This window comes from Hemitrygon akajei, chromosome 8, assembly GCF_048418815.1.
Source record: "Hemitrygon akajei chromosome 8, sHemAka1.3, whole genome shotgun sequence".
Classification (NCBI taxonomy): domain Eukaryota; kingdom Metazoa; phylum Chordata; class Chondrichthyes; order Myliobatiformes; family Dasyatidae; genus Hemitrygon; species Hemitrygon akajei.
This window is the reverse complement of record NC_133131.1, coordinates 138,606,334-138,627,478: the sequence shown is the minus strand read 5'-3', so window position 1 is coordinate 138,627,478 and position 21,145 is coordinate 138,606,334. Positions and strand designations below refer to the sequence as shown.

Here is a 21,145-nt window from a genome sequence, read left to right as displayed (position 1 = left end):
AGTATATCCTTCCTCAAGTATGGAGACCAGAACTGCACACAGTACTCCAGGTGCGGCCTCACCAGTACCCTGTATAGTTGCAGCATGACCTCCCTGCTCTTGAAATCAATCCCTCTAGCAATGAAGGCCAACATTCCAATTGCCTTCTTAATAACCTGTTGTACCTGTAAGCCAACTTTTTGCGATTCATGTACAAGCATTCCCAAGTCCCTCTGCACAACAGCATGCTGCAATCTTTTACCATCTAAATAATAATCTGCTCTTCTATTATTTCTTCCAAAATGGATGATCTCGCATTTACAAATGTTGTATTCCATCTGCCAGACCATGGCCCACTCACTTAACCTATCTATATCCCTCTGCAGACTCTCCACATCCTCTGTACAATTTGCTTTTCCACTCAGTTTAGTGTCATCAGCAAATTTTGCTACGCTACACTTAGTTGTCCCCTCTTTCAAATCATCAATGTAAATGGTAAACAGCTGCCGGCCCAGCACCGACTCCTGTGGCACCCCCCCACCCCCATTCACCACAGACTGCCAACCGGAGAAACACCCATTTATACCAACTCTCTGCCTTCTATCAGTTAGCCAATCCACTATCCATGGCAATACACTTTCTCCGACTCCATGCATCCATATTTTATTTATAAGTCTCTTGTGTGGCACCTTATCAAATGCCTTCTGGAAATCCAAGTATACGACATCCACCTGTTCCCCTCTATCCACTGCACTCATTATGTCCTCAAACTTTGTCAAACAGGACCTGCCCTTTCTGAATCCATGCTGTGTCTGTCTAATGGAGCCACTCCTTTCTAAATGTTTCGCTATTCCTTCCTTAATGACAGGCAAGCATTTTCCTGACTACAGATGTTAAGCTAACTGGCCTATAGTTGCCTGTCTTTTGCCTATAGTTGCCCACCTTTTGCCTACATTCTTTTTTTAGAAAGTGGCGTGACATTTGCTGTCTTCCAATCCACCGGGCCCTGCTCAGAGCCTAGAGAGTACAAAGTTGTTGCAACACCACTCAATCGGCTGATCTATCTCACTCCCTTATGCCTCCTTGTCACCGTCTGAAACTCTGCCAACAATATTTGTGTCATTGGCAAATTTATAGATGGCATTTGAGCTTGCCTAGCCACACAATTGTGTGTGTAGTGAGAGTGGAGCAGTGTGTTAGCCATACATTCTTGATGTGCACCAATGTTGATTGTCAGTGAGGAGAAGATGTTATTTCCAATCCATACACACTCTGGTCTCCTGGTGAGGCAGTCACAGATCCAGTTACAGAGGAAGGTACAGAGGCCCAGGTTTTGGAGCTTATTGATTAGAACTAAGGTTATGATTGTGTTAAACACTGATCTGTAGATAATAAACAGCAGTCTATCATAAGAATCGCATTTCCATGTGATTCTAGGCTGAGTGGAGTGCCACTGAGATTGCATCTGCTGTAGTTCTGTTGTGATAAAAGTCAAATTGCAGTGGGTCCAGAGCTTGCTTTGACAAGAGCTGATTCTACTCATGACTAACCTCTCAAAGCTCTTCATCACAGTAGGTGTGAATTTCATTGGGTGATAGTCATTGAGACAGCTCAACCTGCTCTTGGGCACTAGATTGGTGCTCTTTTGAAGCAGGTGGGGACCTCCATCTGTAGCAGTGAGAAATTGAAGCTGTCCTTGAACATTCCCGCTAGATGTTTGGCACAGGTTTTCAGAGCCCTACCAGGTACCCCTTCAGCTCCTGATGCCTTGCAAGGGTTTACCCTCTTGGAAGGTATTCTGACATTGGCCTCTGAGGCAGAGATCGTAGGGTCACCAGTCACTGTAGGGATTCGCAGAAGAGTAGTTTTATTCTCCCTTTCAAAGTACATTAAAGGCATTGAGCTTGTCTGGGTGTGAAGCATCACAGCTGTTCATGACATTAGGTTTCAGTTTGTAGGAAGTAACCGCCTGCAAACCTTGCCAGAGCTGTTGTGCAACCGATTTCATCTCTAACTCTTGGTGTTTCATCCTTAAAATAGCCTTCCATAGGACTTACCTAGTTTTCTTGTATAGTTCTGAATCACTAGTCTTGAATGCCACAGACCTAGCCCTTAGCAGAAACAAATCTCCTGGTTCATCCATGGCTTTTGGTTTGGATAAGTCTGGTATGTCCTCAAAGGCAAACACTCATCCACACCAGTCCTGATGAAGTCAGTTACAACTGTGGCATCTTCATTCAGATTCGAAGATGAATCCCTGAATATTGTCCAGTCTACCGACTCAAAGCAGTCCTCTATAAACTTCTCTGTCTCTCTTGATTATACCTTCTTGGTCCTCACCACTGTTGCTGTGGTCTTTAGTCTCTGCCTATACACTGGGAGTAGAAATACAGCAATGTGATTGGATTTTCCAAAGTGTGAGCATGGGATGACATGGTAAACTTTCTTGGTGGTGGTATAACAGTGGTTGAGTGTGTTGGCTCTCTGGTTCTTCTGGTAGTTGTTCAAACTTCTCAAGCTGGCCTTGGTTGAAATCCCCCACAGTGATCCGGAATGCATCAGGGTGCACAGTTTTGTGTCTACTGATAACGTTGCTCTGCGCTACCAATACCTGTCTGACGTCGGCCTGAGGTAGAATGTACACCGCTACCAGATGATGATGGAAAATTCCCTTTGCAGTTAAAATGGATGACATTTGATTGGTAGATGTTCCATATCAGGTGAGCAGTACTGAGCAGAACCGCCACAGTTGTGCACCATGATGAGTTAATCGTAAAGCATACTTCACCTCCTCTGCCTTTAAAAGACTGAGCTGTCCCATCTTTGCAGAGAATGGTGAAGCCATGAACTGCAGCGCTGCATCTGAAATGGCAGTGGATAGCCATGTTTCCATGAAGCAAAGTACATGGCAGTCCCAGATGTCCCTCTGTTCTAGCAATCTTGCTCTGAAGTCTTCAGTTTTATTTTCCGGAGACTGTACATTCACCAGCAGGATAGTCGTGAGTGGGAGTCTAAAGCCTTTGTATTTCAATTGTAGTTGTAGACCGGCGCAGTTTCTCTGCTTCTGTTTTCTTAAAGAAGTTGCATTGCAACCCTTGTCTGCAGTCCAAAGTTTGTCAATTTTGAGTAGCGATATATTTTTAAAAAAATCTTTAAATTATGCTCCTATTGAAATATCCATGGCTGTTACTGTGGATTTCAACTGTCAGAGTCCTAAGCCCATCAGAGCTGGACACAAACAGTTGCCATTTAATGATACCAGCTGTTTTCACAGCTACCTGGACTATAACTCTTCCCACCATGACACTTGTAAAAATGCCATCCCCATCTCTCAGTTTCTTTGTTCTCAGGATGAGGCTTTTAATTTCAAAACTACTGAGATGCCCTCCTTCTTGAAAGAAAGGGGCTTCACTTCCTCCACCATCAATGCTGCCCTCACCTGCGTCTCTTCCATTTCGCACAAGTCTGCTCTTACCCCATCCTCCCGCCACCACCCTAAGGATAGGCTTCCTCTTGTCCTCACTCATTACCCCACTAGCCTCTGCATCTAGTGCATAATTCTCCTTATCTTCTGCCATCTCCAACTGGATCTCACCATCAAACACACCTTTCCCTCCCTCCCCCCACTTTCTGCTTTCCTCAGGGAAAGCACCCTATGTGACTTCCTTGTCCATTTGTCCCTCCCCACTGACCTCCCTCCTGGTACTTATCCTTGTTCAGGGCTCCAAACAGTCCTTCCAGGTGAGGCAACATTTCACCTGTGAGTCTGTTGGGGTCATCTACTGTATCTGGTGTTCCCAGTGTGGCCTCCTATATATTGGTGAGACCCAGCCTAGATTGGGAGACTGCATCAATGATCACCTACACCCAATCCATCAGAGAAAGCAGTAGCCACCCATTTCACTTCTACTTCCCATTCCCATTCTGACATGTCAGTTCATGGCTTATTCTACTGCTGCGATGAGGCCATACTCAGATTGGAGGAGCAATACCACATATTCTGTCTGTGTAGCCTTCAACCTGATGGCATGAACATCAATTTCTTGAACTTCTGGTAATTGCCCCCATCCCTCTCCTTCATTTCCCATTCCTGTTTCCTCTCTCACCTTATCTCCTTTTCTGCCCAACACTTCCCTCTGGAGCTTCTCCTCCTTTAATTTCTTCCATGGTCTTCTATCCTCTCCTATCAGATCCCCCTTCTCTAGCCCTTTATTTCTTTCACCAAGCAAATTCCCAGCTCTTTATTTCACCTCTTCCCCTTCTCCTGGTTTCACTATCACCTATCACCTACCACCTTTCACTTCTTCCTCCCCGCCCCCACCTCTTGCTCTGACTTCTCCTCTTTCGGTCCAGTCCTGGTGAAAAGGGTCTTGGCCCAAAACATTGGCTGTTTACTCTTTTCCATAGATGCTTCCCAGCCTGCAGAGTTCCTCCAGCATTTTATGTGTGTTGTTTTACAAGAATGATTGCAGGGATGAAGCAGTTAACATATGAGGAGTATCCGATGATTTTTGGCCCGTATTCACTGCAGATTAAAAGAATAATGGGTGGGGGGTGTGCGTATTTGGCTGAACTCTACCAAATATTGAAAGGCCTAGATAGAGTGTATATGGGGAGAATGTTTCCAGTATTGAATGAATTTCAGTGCAGCCTCACAATAAAAATATGTCCCTTTAGAATAGAGATGATGAAAAATATCTTCGGCCAGAGGGTGGTGAACCTGTGGGACTCTGGAACATTGAACATCAAGGATTAACTTTATTTGCGGGATGCATTAGGAATTTACTGAGGTTTGTTGGCACAACATGCAACACAAACCACAAAATTCGATAATAATAAAGAATAAACAATTATATAAATAATAAAGTTAGAGATTAAAGTACAGATATGGAATAAAATGAGCATAAATACAGCATGTATTTACAATGTAAACAGCATTATAAAAAGTGGTTTAAAGTAACACACGTAAATTGCTGGAGGAACTCAGTAGGTCAGATAGAATTTATGGAGATGAGTAAACAGTTTACCATGTTTTGCCGTGTCATGCCATGCCATGTTTTGGGCAAACCCTTTCTTCAGAACTGAGAAGGAAGGGGGAAGATGCCAGAATAAAAAGTTGGTGGGAGGAGAAAGAAACTAGTCTGAAGGTGCTAGGTGAAGCCATGTGGGTGGGAAAGGCCAAGAGCTGATAAGAGAAGAGAGTGGACCGTAGGAGAAAGGGAAGGAGGAGGGGATCCAGGGGGAAGAAATTAGCAGGTGAGAAAAAGTAAAAAGTCAGAGTGAGCAGTAGAGAAAGTGAGGGGACGGGAGAAAGAATTTGTTTATCGGAAGAAGAAATCGGTACTCATGCCATCAGGTTGGAGGATACACAGGCGGAATATAAGATTTTGCTCCTCCACCTGAGGGTGGCTTCACCTTGGCACAAGAGGAGGCTACGGACCGACATGTTGGAATGGGAATAGGAATTAAAATGTTTGGCCACTGAGAAGTCCTGCTTGTAGCGGATGGTGCAGAGGTGCTCGATGAAGTGTTCTCCCCGTTAAAATGTTTACAGTGCAGTGCAATGAATGAGATAATAGATAGAGGGGTGTGGGGTGAGCTAACTAGAATGGTTAACTGCCTGGGGGAAGACACTTTTGAAATGGCATGAAGTTTTTGTTTTAATACTTCAAAATTAGTTCAATATTTTCTTTCTGCAGCAGCTGTGCCATATTTCATAAAATTGGATATTTTAATAACTGGAATAATATCAACTAGTGGAGTTGACGTATGGGGGTCTGTAATTATATATTTCATTTATATTTTAATTGCCTAAATGGAAGAGATAATTTCAGTCACAAAATTGTTATAAGTTTGTAATACAGAAGAAAGCAATTCATCTCACTATATTGGCTATGAGATAATGGCCTTGATAGGCACAGCGTGAAATACTTTACAGAGGATATTGGTGGATCAGCAACATAGTCCAGAAAATAGTCTTGGTGTTGCATTTTTCATCTTGATTAGAGATTGGGAATGATGCTGCTTAGATCTTTTCTTTAACTAATTGTCCTTTAGAAATTAACCAGATACCTAAGTGTAGAAATGTGTCTTGGAGGAGATTCCAAAAGTAAGAAAAGCCATTTTGTTACCCAGTCATTTTAAAATAGAATGGTTAATTTAATGTCTTTGATATAGGCCTTTCCTGTCTCTAAAATCAATAATAAATGGAAGCAGTGTAGAGCAGAATCTGGCAGAGGAGGAGGACAGATAGACGTTTTTGATGTTGACCTCACAGGTTTAGCTTGTCTTGGCAGTCAACATTGACCAGTCTCAGAAGTAAACCAGAAACAGGCAACCCATTACTGTAAGTGGTCAAGTCTGAGCTGTCCTGCTTCCTTTTAGCTACCTTGGTACATCTAGTATTGATCACATGTTTATATGATACAATTATATTCTGGTAATGGTGGTAGCCGTCACTTCTGTATGATCCAGTAAACCATTGCATACTGCTGTCCTGTCTGAGTAAACTGCATTGAGTCAGACTCAACAATAAATGTTTTCTAACATGTTATATAGTGTGAATAGCTCTGAGACAGAAAGGACGGTAACAACCTGGCCCTGAAAATTAGTGGACCTTAAAACATTCTCATGCAATACAGGTGGCAGAAGTTTCAAGAATTGGCAGAAAATTTGAGTACAACTGGTCTGGTCTCTGCTTCCAGGAAACAGGGAATTATAGATTGTTAGGCTGGCATCAGTAGCGGGGGAAATGCAAGAGGTTATTATTAATAGTAGAGCATTTGGAAAACAGTGAACGAATCTGTCAAAATCAGCAAAGATTTACAGAAGATGAATCTAGTGTAACAAATTTACTGAAATCTTCTGAAGGTGTAGTTGGTAGAGTGGATGGAGGAGAATGAGTGAACCTGATGTACTTGATCAGAAAACTTCCAACAGTGTCCAACATGAAAGATTAATAAGCCAAATGAAAGCCCATGGAGAGGAAGAATATGTATTAACAGATAGAGAACTGGTCGACAGATAGGAAATAAAGAGTAGGAATGAACAGGGTCGTTTCCAACCACTAATTCATGGAGTACTACAGGATTCAGTGCTTGAACCCCAGCTATTCACAATGATTTAACTGAAGGAATTAAATATCTTTCCAAATTTGCAGATGATACAAAGCTGAGTGAAAATATGAACTATGAGGCAAATGCAGAAAGGCTTCAGTGTGATGTGAACTGATGGAATGAATGGATGAATGTATTATAGATATAATATATGTGGGAGGAAATCCACTTTGATAGCCAAAACACAGAGGCAAATTATTATGAGTGGCAATAGATTAGGAAAGGGGAAGATGCAATGAATCCTGGTTATTCTTGGTACACCAATGGATGAGCACCTTTACTCATAAGTGCTTCTACTTTCTTAGAAGTTTGATTAGATTGGCATATCACCAAAAACTTTGACAAGTTTCTGTGAATGCACAGTGGAACATATCCATGGTTGTATCATGGCCTGTTATAGGAACACCAATGGCCAGAAACAGAAAAGTCTACAGAAAGTGGTGGACACAGGCAAGTACCTCACAGCAAGAGTCCTCCCCACCACTGAGCACATTTACATGGAGTGCTGCAACAAGAAATCAGCATCCGTTATTAGAGACACCGGACCATCCAGGCCCTGCACTCTTCTCACTTCTTGATACTACCATCAGGCTGGGAGGTACAGAAGTCTTGGGTCCCACACCACCAGGTTCAGGAGCAGTAATTACCCTTCAACAATCAGGCTCCTGAACCAGCATGGATAACTTAATTTGCCTCTATTCTGAACTGATTCTATGTCCTACAGACTCGCCTTCAGTAACGCTTTACAACTCGTTCTCTTAATATTATTTTTATTTCCAGAGTTAGTCACCTTTTGCTTTTTGGTCTCCTGCTCTGAGAAAGGATTGTCTTGCTCTGAAAGGAATGCAGTCACCAGACTGATGTGTAAAAAGAGATTGGGATGATTGTGTTTATATTCCCGAGATGTTAAGAAGATTGAGAATGACTTATAAATTCTTATTGGGACAAAACTGACCACAGAAAGGATGTTCCTAATGGTGGATAAGTATTGAGTTAAGGTCACAAGCTAAGGATGGGGTAATTAACTTAAAATGAAATGAAATGAGAAGAAGCTTCTTCACCCAAAGAGATGATGTGGCAACTGAGGCCACAACACTTGATATATTCAAAGAGCTTTAGATATGGTTCAAGGGATATATGGAGAATGCAGGAACAAGGTACTGAGTAGGGATGATTAGCCATGATTGTATTGAATAGTGGGGCATGAGGGGAAAGATATCCTCTCCTGCTACTATTTTCTATATCTTGATGTTCAATATTTCATACAGGAAAACTTCCATGTGGTGTGATTAACATAAGCAGATACATGGAGAGCTGAAGTGTGGTTGGTAGAAGGAAGCAAAAATTGAAGAGCTGTAAGGTGTTCCAGATTAGGAGTTTTCTTGGCCTTGCATTAGTAGTCCTAGATGTTGGGTGAAAGAAAATGATTCAACATCTCAGTTGGCTGAAATGGGCCTTGAGTTCCAAGTTAATGACAGGGCTAGGATCTCTAAAATTTTGCTCGATGTTTTTTTCTTTTTCTGGATCTTTTTAAAGGTCATCAGCATGGATATCTCCTGAATTTTCTGAACTTAGAATGCCATAATGCACACAAACAGCTTTGTAACCTTCTATTTTTACTTTCTACCTTTGTTTTTTACTATCAATCAACTTTCTTATCTATCTTGTATGTGAACTAAACCCTTGGATATTTAGTTGGCATACAAGGTAAATGAAAATCAAGAAAACTGCAGATGCTGGAAATCCAGTCAGGCAGCATCTGTGTAAAGAGAGACAGGTAACATTTCAGTGAACTGAGCTAACAATTCAAAAGTTCGTTTTAGAACTAAATCTGACTCTCGCCAAACTTCCTGGTACATATACAATATTAGTAACCATCTGACAATATGAAAAAGAGCTCACATATGTCCTGGCTTTCCATACTCTACAAGGCATAAATGTCCAAAGTCTTCACCTTCACTCCATCCTAATATCAGAAGAAGGAACATCTGTTGCTAATTGCACAATGTACAACATTCCTTTGTAAATAAAACAGTTCATGACTGCATGTACAAGACCCAACAAGAAAATGAGCATAGGATTTATGTAGTAAATAGCCTTTGTGCCACAGAAAGCACGAAAATGTTAAACAAGCAATGACAGTCTAACACCCTGCACTAGGCATTCATACAGCAAAGAAACAGACCACTTGGCCACCATATTCCCCACCCCAACCGTGGACATCAGTGGTGAATAGATGATTCAAGAGATCACCTGGACACTTCTTGAATGTCGTCACAGACGCTACTCTCTCAGGTGGTGTATTCCAGGTTCTCATCACTCTCTAGGTGCAAAATCCCCTCTAAAATCTCTTACCCTTTACTCTAGATCTCTGTCCTATAGTTTATCCTATTAATACCCATCATAATTTTATATGCCTCAGTTATGTCACCACTCCAGGGAAAGTAGACCCAGTATTGAATGTCATTACCATCATTGATCTGATGCATCCTGGGTTGTCTCTTGATTAGAAACAACTCAAAATACTTGGTTTTTGGGCAGGAGGAGGGATTTGGGGGTTGATGTGCCTGTTCCATTTTTGTTCTTTTTTTTGCTGAGAAGTGGGATTTGAGGGTTAATGATTGTGTTGCCTTTCTTGGTTTCATGGCTACCTGGAGAAATGAAGAATTTCAGAGTTGTATACTTTGATAATAAATGAACGTTTGAATCTTTGAAATACCTTGACTGTTAATCAATATGGCAAGATAGGCAGAGCTCAGCATGGGTTCCATATAACCATATAACCATATAACAATCACAGCACGGAAACAGGCCATTCCGGCCCTCCTAGTCCGTGCCGAACTCTTAATCTCACCTAGTCCCACCTACCCGCACTCAGCCCATAACCCTCCACTCCTTTCCAATCCATATACCTATCCAATTTTACCTTAAATGACACAACTGATCTGGCCTCTACTACTTCTACAGGAAGCTCATTCCACACAGCTATCACTCTCTGAGTAAAGAAATACCCCCTCGTGTTTCCCTTAAACTTTTGCCCCCTAACTCTCAAATCATGTCCTCTCATTTGAATCTCCCCTACTCTCAATGGAAACAGCCTATTTACGTCAACTCTATCTATCCCTCTCAACATTTTAAATACCTCGATCAAATCCCCCCTCAACCTTCTACGCTCCAATGAATAGAGACCTAACTTGTTCAACCTTTCTCTGTAACTTAAGTGCTGAAACCCTGGTAACATCCTAGTAAATCGTCTCTGCACTCTCTCTAATTTATTGATATCTTTCCTATAATTCGGTGACCAGAACTGTACACAATATTCCAAATTTGGCCTTACCAATGCCTTGTACAATTTTAACATTACATCCCAACTTCTGTACTCAATGCTCTGATTTATAAAGGCCAGCGTTCCAAAAGCCTTCTTCACCACCCTATCTACATGAGACTCCACCTTCAGGGAACTATGCACTGTTATTCCTAGATCTCTCTGTTCCACTGCATTCCTCAATGCCCTACCATTTACCCTGTATGTTCTATTTGGATTATTCCTGCCAAAATGTAGAACCTCACACTTCTCAGCATTAAACTCCATCTGCCAACGTTCAGCCCATTCTTCTAACCGGCATAAATCTCCCTGCAAGCTTTGAAAACCCACCTCATTATCCACAACACCTCCTACCTTAGTATCATCAGCATACTTACTAATCCAATTTACCACCCCATCATCCAGATATAAGGTTCCTTAAAGGAAAATCCTGCCTGACAAACCTAGTGCAATTTTTTGAGGAAATTACAAGTAGGCTAAACAAGGGAGATGCAGTAGATGTTATGTATTTGGATTTTCAGAAGGCCTTTGACAAGGTGCCACACATGAGGCTGCTAAACAAGATAAGAGCCCGTGGAAATACGGGAAAGTTACATACGTGGTAGAGCGTTGGTTGATTGGCAGGAAACAGAGAGTGGGAATAAAGAGATCCCATTCTGGTTGGCTGCCGGTTACCAGTGGTGTTCCACAGGGGTCCGTGTTGGGGCCGCTTCTTTTTACGTTGTATATCAACAATTTGGATTATGGAATAGATGGCTTTGTGGCTAAGTTTGCTGATGATACAAAGATAGGTGGTGGGACTGGTAGTGCCGAGGAAACAGAGAGTCTGCAGAGAGACTTGGATAGATTGGGGGAATGGACAAAGAAGTGGCAAATGAATTACAATGTCATGCACTTTGGTAGAAGAAATAAACGGGCAGACTATTATTTAAATGGAGAGAGAATTCAAAGTTCTGAGATGCAATGGGACTTGGGAGTCCTCATGCAGGATACCCTTAAGGTTAACCTCCAGGTTGAGTCGGTGGTGAAGAAGGTGAATGCAATGTTGGCATTCATTTCTAGAGGAATAGAGTATATGAGCAGGGATGTGATTTTGAGGCTGTATAAGGCACTGGTAAGACCTCACTTGAAATACTGTGTGCAGTTTTGGGCTCCTTATTTAAGAAAGGATGTGCTGACATTGGAGAGGGTTCAGAGAAGATTCACTAGAATGATTCCGGGAATGAGAGGGTTAACATATGAGGAATGTTTGACCGCTTGTGGACTGTACTCCTTGGAGTTTAGAAGAATGAGGGGGGGGGGGGACCTCATAGAAACATTCAAATGTTGAAATGCATGGGCAGAGTGGATGTGGCAAAGTTGTTTCCCATGGTGGGGGAGTCTAGTACGAGAGGACATGACTTGAGGATTGCAGCGCGCCCATTCAGAACAGAGATGGAAAAATATTTTTTAGCCAGAGGGTGGTGAATCTATGGAATTTGTTGCTATGGGCGGCAGTGGGGTCAAGTCATTGGGTGTATTTAAGGCAGAGATTGATAGGTATTTAAGTAGTCAGGGCATCAAAGGTTATGGTGAGAAGGCGGGGGAATGGGACTAAAGGGGAGATTGAATCAGCTCATGATGAAATGGCGGAGCAGACTCGATGGGCTGAATGGCTGACTTCTGCTCCTTTGTCTTATGGCCTTAATCAATCAGGGCTTAGATGTGTTGTAGTGAGTAACTCCTCCAAAACCTTTACACCATCTACAGGCATAAATCAGGAGCTTAATGGAATACTGTCGACTTTCTTGAATGGGTGAATCTCCAAAACCTCTCAAAAGTACAGTATCATCTCAGACAAAGCAATTTGCTTGATTGGCACCCTATCCACCATCCTAAGCATTCATATCCTCCATCACAGATGTACTTAGTGTGTGTACAATTATGCAGACTACTTCAACAGCACAAATCAATGCTTGATTTGTACCACTGAGAAGGACAAGGGCAGCAGGTGCTTGGGAACACCATCATCTGCAGGTTCCCCTTTAAGTCATGCACCTCTATCCTGATTTGGAAATATATAGTTCTTCATCATCACTGACTCTAAATCTTGAAACTCCGTAGCCATTACTGCTGTGAGCAGCTTGATAAGACTAGAGGTTCAAGAAAACAGCATCTATGTTAGTTTCTAAAAGGTAATTAGGAATGTCTTATAAAATTTAATTCAAATTATTTATTATCAAAGTATGTATAGATTATACAACCTTGAGATTAATCCTCTTACAGGCGTGAAACAAGAAACCCGAAAAAAAATCAAAAAAACAACTAAAAAACATCTAATGCATGGAGGGAGAGAAAAACACCAATCGTGCAAACAATAAAAGCAAGCTACAGCATTCAGAACAGAAGTGAGTCCATACAGATAAAGTCAGGAACAGGCCCACAGTCTCAGTTTATCATACAGTGGAGCAAATCATTGCAGAGCTTGCAGACACAAAGCCCAGGAAAGCCAGAACAGTGAGCAGAACTGGCTCAAACCTTGGCTCTGGCCCTGACGCACTGCCTTTTCAATCCATCCAGTCTGGCATTTAAATCATCCAAACATCATGTCCCTCGCACTAGGACCCAGGCCCTGTTGCATCGATACACTCTGAGCCTGGACACTGCTGCCTCATTCTGGTGCATACGCGACCTTTCCAATTTGGCCTGGCTCTTAGATCAATCAGAACTTGCTCTTGATTGAGGTGGACAGTCTTCGAATCTCTTTCACTCCGACTCTTCTCCACTTTACGTGCCCTGACTTCGTCTTGACCTCACTTCAACTACTTCTCCTCAAGTCAGCCTTGCCTTCGCCTGTCTCTTCATTGTTTGTGGTGACCTTTTGCCACAATTTTCCATAGAAAAAGTGTAGATAATGAAGTATTTAGTTGTATTTCTTGCTTTATGAACCATCAGTAAGTTGTCGCCTGTCTTTTGTAGTGCCATCTTAAACTGGAAGACCCATGCCAGCAATTACAGATTCACAAAATATAAATAATTAAGACAAATAATTTGAAGTAAATTACAACAATTGAATTGACTGTAATGGTAGAGTGAGAGGTGAACAGGCCAAAAAGTTACTTATTTTGTTAGAATGTAGTTTTGCCACTTCTGCTGGTATCCTGCAGTTCGGGACACTCTAGTTTTGAGCTGCCAGATGTGTTCCGAGTCAATTTTGTTTAGTGTGAGCATAATGCTGCACAACACTGTCTTATTAGGTAGTTACCAGTATATCCTTTCTCCTCTGGAAAGCGAGCCACCATATCTTCCTTTTACTGCCTGTTTCCAACCACAATGAACAGCAAGTTCTTTAATGCTTAAATTTATTGATTTAATTGAGCTAATAGAGTAGTGTATTTATTGTCAAAATGGAAGAGGGTACATGCAGGAAGTTGTGCTTCCTCATCTTAAAATTTTAAGAATGCCAACCCTCCTATTACTCACATGGGACTAGTTAATATCAAAGGAAAATGTTACTATGTTTATCTTACAAGGTTGTATTCCCGGTAAGAAGTTTTCTTAGCTGCTCTGTATAGGAAATTATTTTGCAAGATGTTCTTAAGCCAGTGATCACCCTGAAGGGTGGCTAAATGGCAAAAGCAAATACTGCAGAGGGATTCCTAGGGGAAGAAGAGGTAGATGATTTTCCCAATAATTGAAAGCAAATTCATCATCTTCTAATAATGACAGTAAAGTTGTACATTGACAAATTCTTCATAATCACTGGTAATAAAACAACTTATTAGTAGGTAAGTGGCAGTAAAAGATTTAGCATATTATTACCATACATATAACTGTTAATAGTTCTCTAAACCATTAATATTTATTACGTAGCTACAGATTCCCCTGAACTGCACTACATGTTGTCAACTTCCCTAGATGCTTCCTTATTGGTGAAAAAGCTTTAGTATGTAAGTGGAACAAAGCCACAAGAAGTTGGGCTGTTGGTCATAGTGTAAGAAATACAGAGGGTGACATACAGGCATAGCAAATAATAAAGAAGGCTAATGGAACACTGGTCTTTACTGCAAGGGTTATAGAGTATTGAATTAAGGAAATTTTGATGAAAAGTGATTTGATTAGAAATTTAACACTGAAATTTCTGACCATATTCTGACCTTAGGCCTAACAGAGGACAGAATTCTGGGCATCATAGTACAATGTAGGAGTAGGCCATTTTCCAGATGAGTAATCTTAAAATTATTTTGTAATGTTCTATGTCAATGATGGAATAACTATTATTCATGAATTTCTTTTAAGGTCCTTTACATTGCAGAGAAATTTAGATAGACCTTTACTTGCAAAACAGAAAACATTGTACTTAAATCTGTACTTAATTAGACCATTAAATGTGTTTGTTCTTATGCCATAAGATTTATTTTAAGTTAAAGTATTACATTTCAGAAGGTTCTAATGCTCTTGCATGTCTTTTTCCTTATTTTGATACGGATTGAAAGCTTGAATACTTTTGAAAGAAGATATCGTTAGATGACACAAATAGAATTATTAAATAGAACACATATTTATTCCTGCTATAATCAAACATATTTGTCTGCCAGACTTACGTTTCAGAACACATGAATTAAATTTTGTGTGGATTCCTTTGAAAATCCTTGTATATTGATCTTTGTATATGTTTTTTTAATACAGCAGAAAAATAAGTTTCCAATTCTCTTTGATTTAAAGCTATTAATACTAAAGTTCAAAATTGACTTTACCCTCTTCCTTATATCTTTTGTGCATTAGCAGGAAGCATATCTCATCCACATTTAAGTGCTGCTAAATATTGTTTCAATTTAATACTATAATGGGGACACATCTGTGTTTGAGTTTGGCTGCAGGAAGACAGAAGATTTGCCTTTGAATTGGAATGCTTCAGTTTATCATTTTAATATAATTGATAACATTATGACTTTCAAACCACCTGCTTTGAATCCTTAGGGCTGTAAATGGGTACTGGTAAAATCCAATATTGCCTGCTTGCCATTAAGCAACTCTTTATTCTGAGCTTGTTTATCCAAATCCCTATTGATATTGATATTGATATTAAATGTATTTGATTATGCTCTAATCAATTCACAATAACATTATCATTTAGGTTAAGAACAATTATGGAGAACTCCGGTTGGTTATTTGATTCAGAATGAGTCAAAGAGCTTTCAAACAGTTTATTAGTTCATTATTTTGCTTAATAATTTGCATTTAGTAAAGACAGAGTATTTGATTGACATTTTAATGCTAGTGTATCAATTAGGTGTGGTAGTCCATTCCACTCTCAACCTCCAATACATTCTTACTCCATTCAGAGCAAGTTAGCTGGGAGAGAAATTTAGTGCCAGGTTGCATGAAAGATGTCTGAGAATGTCCAACCATAGAGGCTTACAGAGGCATGAGATTCAGTATCAAATGCATTGTTTACTCATTTCTACATAAAGAGCCTGTGTTCAGCTTATCTGCTTTCAAGAAGCAAGCTAATAGAAAGTTAAAGCATTCTGAAAGTTTTATTCTTCTTGAAATATTGGTCCAAATATATCAAAGATACCTTTTTGCAAATTGTTTTTTTTATTTGTTTGAGCAACATATTTAACAAAACAAGTTTTTTTTGTTGTTTTGTCTAATTTTGCCTCACTTTACTTACAATGTTATTTCAGGGTGGCAACCAAACAGCTACTGTTATTGCCTTGTGCTCAATGAAGGACTTTAACTTGTCTAGTGAAACATGCCAGTTGGCCATTCGAGATGTGGGTGGTCTTGAAGTTCTGATTAACTTGCTAGATACAGACGACATCAAATGCAAGGTAATTCAGATTGCCATCTATATTTGTTGTGATATAATTTTTAGACATAAGTATGTTTGCTTTTCTCTGTTCAAGTGGTTTTTATTGTCACATGTACTGAGTTACAGTGAAAAAACTTTGTTTTGCATGCCATCCACTTCATCATGTCAGTATATTGAGGAAGAACAGGGGAAAAGTAATAACAGCATGCAGAATAAAATGTTAACAATTAGAGATAAAGTGCAAATGCAGGCAGCCAATAAGGTGCAAGGCCATGACAAGATGGATGGTGATGTCAAGAGTTCATCTTACCATACAAGAGAACCATTCTGTAGTCTTACAGCACTGGGAATAAAATCTGCTCTTGAGCCTGGTGGTATATGCTTTCAGGCACCATGCACAAAATGATGGAAGAACTCAGTAGGCCAGATAGCATCTATAGAAAAGAGCACAGTTGACGTTTCAGGCTGAGACTCTTTGGCAGGCCTGTCGTGTTCCTCTAGCATTTTTTGTGTGTCGCTTGGATTTCCAGCATCTGCAGGTTTTCTCTTGTTTGTGTTTTCAGGCTTTTGTTTCTTCTGCCCGATGGGAGGGAGGAAGAAGTGAGAATGATGAGTTGATGCAGTCTTTGATTATGTTGGTTGCTTCACTGAGGCAATTAAGTGTGTACAGTGTCCATGGAGTAGAGGCTGATTTCCATGACCATTGGCCATACCAAGCCTTGGTACATCAGGATAGGGAGCTTTCTGTAGTGCATCTGTAAAAATTGGTGAGCTTTCTTGACTGTGGCATCTATGTGGCTGATTGAAACTCTCAACCCCCTCAACCACAGCACTGTTGATGTAAGCAGGAATTACCCTTCCTGAAATCAATGACCAGCCCCCTTTTTTTTGCTGACACTGAAGGAAAATTGAAGGCTTTTTTATTTATCTCCTTCCTGTGCTCTGACACAATGTTATTTCAAGTCAAGTCAAGTGAAGTTTATTGTCATTTTGACCATAAACTGCTGGTACAGTACACAGTAAAAATGAAACAACATTCCTCCAGGACCCTGGTGCTACATGAAACAACACAAAACTACACTAGACTATGTGAGACAGCACAAGGCTATACTAGACTATGTAAAACAACATAAAAACTGCACTAGACTACAGACCTGAACAGGACTACATAAAGTGCACAAAACACTGCAGGGCAGTACAATAATTAATAAACAAGACAATAGGCACAGTAGAGGACAAATTACAATATAATAATAAATGATGTAGGTGCCAGTCTAGACTCTGAGTATTGAGGAGTCTGATGGCTTGGGGGAAGAAACTGTTGCACAGTCTAGTTGTGAGAGCCCGAATGCTTCAGTACCTTTGACCCACTAGACTGGTGCAATTTTGTAGATGTACTATAGCAAAATCTGGCTACAGTGTCTTGAGTTTAAAAGGGAATAAAATAGAGGACTGATTACACAGCCTTGTGAGGCAGAATCATGGCAGAGGTGTTGCTGTCTATCAGGAGATATCAGGAAAGTAAGAAGTTATTTGACTCACACTTGGTAGAACTGGTTGCTGATCTGGGAGATGTGTTGATCTGGAAAAAATTTCTTAGCTAACTTTAAAATGCAGAATTGATGGAGTGTATATTGGGAGAATAGACTTAGACTTCCTGTAGCAGCAAGGAGCTCTGGTATAACTTAATACAAAGGGAGTTTCAAGGGAAAACTTGGCAATGCTTAGAATTATAACTTGTATGAAGAAAGAGGAATGTGATTGTTGAAGGTCTATCATCCAAGGTGTCAGTGTAGGAGTTCTGTAAGAGAATGTTCTAAGCCCAGTGGTCTTCAGCTTATTCATTGAGGACTTTCCTTCCATCATAATGTCAGAAGTGGAGATTTTTACTGATGTTTGTACAGTATTCATTTCTATTCGTAATTCTCCATAAAACAAACCAGCAAATACCTGCATGAAACCAGATGTACACACTATTCAGGAATGTGGTGATAAATGGCAGCTAATATTCACACCTTAGAAGTGAACATCTTCATAAGGATAAATTCTAACAATACGCTCTTAATAGTTGGTAAGATCATCGTTACTGAGATCTCTTCACCTCTACTATCCCCAATTAACCTTCTGGAAGTTTACCATTTAAAGGAATGGAACTGAATCAACAACATATGGCAAATGTTGTGGCTAAAGAACATTTTGGGGTCAGTATACTGCAGTGAGTAACATTGCAAAAGCCTCTACACCAGCTCAGGTGTATGATGGAATGCTCTCTACTTGTCTGGATGAATGCAGCTCCCTCAGTTCTCAAGAAGCTCAACACTAGAAGCCTTGCCCTAAAGATGGTGAAAACCTGTCAGGAGGATGCAATCTCTGCACTGCAGGACTGTTTGACAATACCAACTGGAGAATGTTCAGGGATCCTGTGACCTATGGCAACCATGTCAACATTGAGGAATATGTGGACCCTGTGACTAGCTACATAGATAGATAGATAGATAGATAGATAGATAGATAGATAGATAGATACTTTATTCATCCCCATGGGGAAATTCAACTTTTTTCCAATGTCCCATACACTTGTTGTAGCAAAACTAATTACATACAATACTTAACTCAGTAAAAAATATGATATGCATCTAAATCACTATCTCAAAAAGCATTAATAATAGCTTTTAAAAAGTTCTTAAGTCCTGGCGGTAGAATTGTAAAGCCTAATGGCATTGGGGAGTATTGACCTCTGCATCCTGTCTGAGGAGCATTGCATCGATAGTAACCTGTCGCTGAAACTGCTTCTCTGTCTCTGGATGGTGCTATGTAGAGGATGTTCAGAGTTATCCATAATTGACCGTAGCCTACTCAGCGCCCTTCGCTCAGCTACCGATGTTAAACTCTCCAGTACTTTGCCCACGACAGAGCCCGCCTTCCTTACCAGCTTATTAAGACATGAGGCGTCCCTCTTCTTAATGCTTCCTCCCCAACACGCCACCACAAAGAAGAGGGCGCTCTCCACAACTGACCTATAGAACATCTTCAGCATCTCACTACAGACATTGAATGACGCCAACCTTCTAAGGAAGTACAGTCGACTCTGTGCCTTCCTGCACAAGGCATCTGTGTTGGCAGTCCAGTCTAGCTTCTCGTCTAACTGTACTCCCAGATACTTGTAGGTCTTAACCTGCTCCACACATTCTCCATTAATGATCACTGGCTCCATATGAGGCCTAGATCTCCTAAAGTCCATCACCATCTCCTTGGTCTTGGTGATATTGAGACGCAGGTAGTTTGAGTTGCACCATATCACAAAGTCCTGTATCAGTTTCCTATACTCCTCCTCCTGTCCATTCCTGACACACCCCACTATGGCCGTGTCATCAGCGAACTTCTGCACATGGCAGGACTCCGAGTTATATTGGAAGTCTGATGTGTATAGGATGAACAGGACCGGAGAGAGTACGGTTCCCTGCGGCGCTCCTGTGCTGCTGACCACCGTGTCAGACCTACAGTCTCCCAACCGCACATACTGAGGTCTATCTGTCAAGTAGTCCACTATCCAATCCACCATGTGAGAGTCTACTCCCATCTCCGTTAGTTTGTGCCTTAAGATCTTGGGCTGGATGGTGTTAAAAGCACTAGAGAAGTCAAGGAATGTAATCCTCACAGCACAACTGACCCCATCTAGGTGAGAGAGTGATTTGTGCAGCAAATACGTGATAGCATCCTCCACTCCCACCTTCTCCTTATACGCAAACTGAAGAGGATCCTGGGCGTGCCTGGTTTGTGGCCTCAGATTCTGTATTATCAGCCGCTCCATGGTCTTCATCACGTGCGACGTCAAGGCAACAGGTCTGAAGTCATTCAACTCCTTTGGTTGTGGTTTCTTCGGTACCGGGACAATACAGGATGTTTTCCACTGTCTGGGTGCTCTTCTCTGCTCCAGGCTCATGTTGAAGATGCGCTGTAGTGGTTCTCCCAGCTCAGTCACACAGGCCCTCAGTAATCGTGGGGAAACTCCATCTGGTTCAGCCGCCTTGCTGGTACAGATCTTCCTCAGTTGACCTTCCACCTGTGCAGCCGTAATCCTGGGCATGGGCAGAGAAGTCTACGGAAGATGTTATCATCACGAAACACATCTGGGTGGGGCAAATCAGAAGCATGGCTTACCACAGAGATCTGTGAATGCTGAGGGTTTGTGATGCTGGTTTTAGATTGGGAGATGCAACAGCTCTCAGAGAAGCAAAAATTGTTCTTACCTATTCCATCAGGAAGACAAAATAGGAGCATTCTCGCAGAATTTACCGCCACTTCAGTGATACCAGAGACACAAGGCGCATGTGACAGGGAATTCAGAGAATTACAGACTACATGTTTACCCCCCTGTGCATCAGTGACCAGGATGCTTCGCTCCCTGAGAGCCTGAATGTCTTCTACGTCCGGTTTGATGCATAGAACAAAGTGCTGGTGAGGAAGGCATCACACACTGTACCCTCCCCCCCCCCCCCCAACCCCCAGGGAGCAAACATTCCTTCTGGCTGGAGCTGATCCAGACACAAACCACACAAATCTGTGCCAGCTGACAGAGATGCTGACAGATATATTTGACATTTCATTGGAGCAATCCACTGTCCCCTTGCTTTTCAAGGCAGCAACTATCATTCCATTGCCAAAGAAGGCAACAGTAACCTTCCTAAATGACTATCATCTGGTGGCATTAACATCAACCATTATGAAATGCTTTGAGCAGCTGGTCATGGTGCACATTAAAGCCTTTCTTCCGGCTTCACTGGACCCTTACCAGTTCACTAATCACTCAAATCGATCCACTGATGATGCAATAGCCGCTGCCCTCCAATCTGTCCTGTCCCACCAAGAAAATGACGAGATGAGACAATGACGAGATGGAGTATAGAGGGGAAGTGAAGCAGCTGGTGG

The 21,145-nt window shown here is 41.3% G+C and overlaps 1 protein-coding gene across 5 annotated transcripts in view; it reads left to right on the top strand.

The window, feature by feature from the left end:
- odad2 (outer dynein arm docking complex subunit 2) overlaps window positions 1-21,145 on the top strand; it is a 220,142-nt gene that overhangs the window by 87,399 nt on the left and 111,598 nt on the right. For all 5 annotated transcript variants that reach the window (XM_073054733.1, XM_073054734.1, XM_073054735.1 and 2 more), the window contains one exon: window positions 16,089-16,235. In XM_073054733.1, coding sequence (XP_072910834.1) covers window positions 16,089-16,235 — 147 coding nt within the window. The remainder of the gene's footprint in view (window positions 1-16,088; window positions 16,236-21,145) is intronic.